The sequence below is a fragment of the Echinops telfairi genome, unplaced genomic scaffold (assembly GCF_000313985.2).
Source record: "Echinops telfairi isolate 266 unplaced genomic scaffold, ASM31398v2 ScPeMD7_7457;HRSCAF=8495, whole genome shotgun sequence".
Lineage (NCBI taxonomy): Eukaryota > Metazoa > Chordata > Mammalia > Afrosoricida > Tenrecidae > Echinops > Echinops telfairi.
This window is the reverse complement of record NW_022111357.1, coordinates 7777858-7779270: the sequence shown is the minus strand read 5'-3', so window position 1 is coordinate 7779270 and position 1413 is coordinate 7777858. Positions and strand designations below refer to the sequence as shown.

Sequence of the window (1413 nt, the reverse complement as noted above, 5' to 3'; positions counted from 1 at the left end):
TATTTATGACGACACTGCAGACAACATGATGAAGAAATCCAGAATAAAATGGAAAGACAGAGAACGAGTCAGGAGGGGCATTTAATGAACTACGAATGAAGTGAAGAGGGCCTAGCTCCAGACTCTAGGGAGGAAGTTCCAACAACACTCAAGAACATGCTCACTGCAGCCCTGTGATTTAGTCACTGCACTGCTAACCGCAAGGTCGGGAGTTCAAGTCCACCATCCGCTCTGTGGGCGAATGATGAAGCTGCCTGCTCCCAGAATGATTACAGCTTCAGATGCTTTACATAGGGTCGCTGAGAGGGAATCGGCTCATAGCAGTGGCAGTGAGGCTGGGGTTGAGGTTGGAGTCCCAGGTCCAAGTCCCATCAGCAGCCAAACGTGATGCCTTCGTATGGGGTCCCACTATTCCCGAGCACTTACTGTCCACCTCTTATGCCACCACCGACTAGAAAGCTCCATTTGGCCAGGGCAGCACCTGGGCGTCTTTCATACTGCCCACGGCACGGCCTGATAATCGGAAGCCGAACTTGGAGAAAGACTTGGGCTCCCATTCTGAGTCGTTCTAGCTGTAAACTTGGGGTCGTTACATAACCTTTCTCAGCTATAAAATGGCCGTAAGGTGATCTACTAAAAGGGTTACTGGACTCATTAAATAAGATACTGCATGCGAAGTGAGTGGCCCGCTGTCTAACACGCAGGGAGCCTTAAGTGGTCGTTACTGTTATTAGCACCGTCGTCGTTGTTGGTCCAGCACTCGGCCGGGCCTCTCATTCTTGGAAGGGGGTAGGGGGCTCGGCTATTCCAGCGGCCCTCCCGCCTGCGTCGGGCCAGGCGCCCCACAAATGAGACTCCCTAGCCGACCCGGAAAGGGCCTCCTCTTTCCTTCCAGCAACACCAGCTCACAGGAGGGGCTGTGCCCAGTCGCACCTCGCGCCCGCGCCGCCCCTACCCCAGCGCGTCCCAGTGCCGTCCCACCCGCCGAGGGCGCGCACGCCGGGTTACCATTTTCTTGCTCTCGGTGCCACGATTCGCCTGCCTCGACATGGTGCCGGCCGCCGCAAGCCTCCTCGCCCGAGCCCGCTCAACGACCCCCCGAGAGCCGGCTCGGCCCAGCCCCGGAGCCACAACCTCCGGGTCACCCAGCACGGGCTCACCGCGCCTGCGCGGCCTGCTGCGGAGCACCACGGGACTAGAGGTCCGACCGACGACGGCAGCTCCCGCCCAACAAACGTCGGACTACAACTCCCAGGATGCTCTGCGCGCCGCGGACGCGTCGAGGCGGGCCTTCCCTAGGCTTCATGCTGGCCGCTGGGTGGCGTCCGCAGCTTGCGGTTATCCCGTACCGCCCGCGATCACGCTCCCAACCCGCTGGGTCCCCACTCCCCGCCTCCCTCGCCTCCCCCACCC

General features: G+C 60.2%; 1 protein-coding gene across 1 annotated transcript in view; it reads right to left on the bottom strand.

Moving 5' to 3' along the window:
* TRAPPC3 (trafficking protein particle complex subunit 3) overlaps window positions 1–1050 on the bottom strand; it is a 10607-nt gene extending 9557 nt beyond the window's left edge. The window contains exons 1-2 of the mRNA XM_013005389.2: window positions 956–1050; window positions 726–823 (exon numbers count right to left, since the gene is read on the bottom strand). Coding sequence (XP_012860843.2) covers window positions 726–823; window positions 956–1050 — 193 coding nt within the window. The remainder of the gene's footprint in view (window positions 1–725; window positions 824–955) is intronic.
* Window positions 1051–1413: the final 363 nt, after the last annotated feature.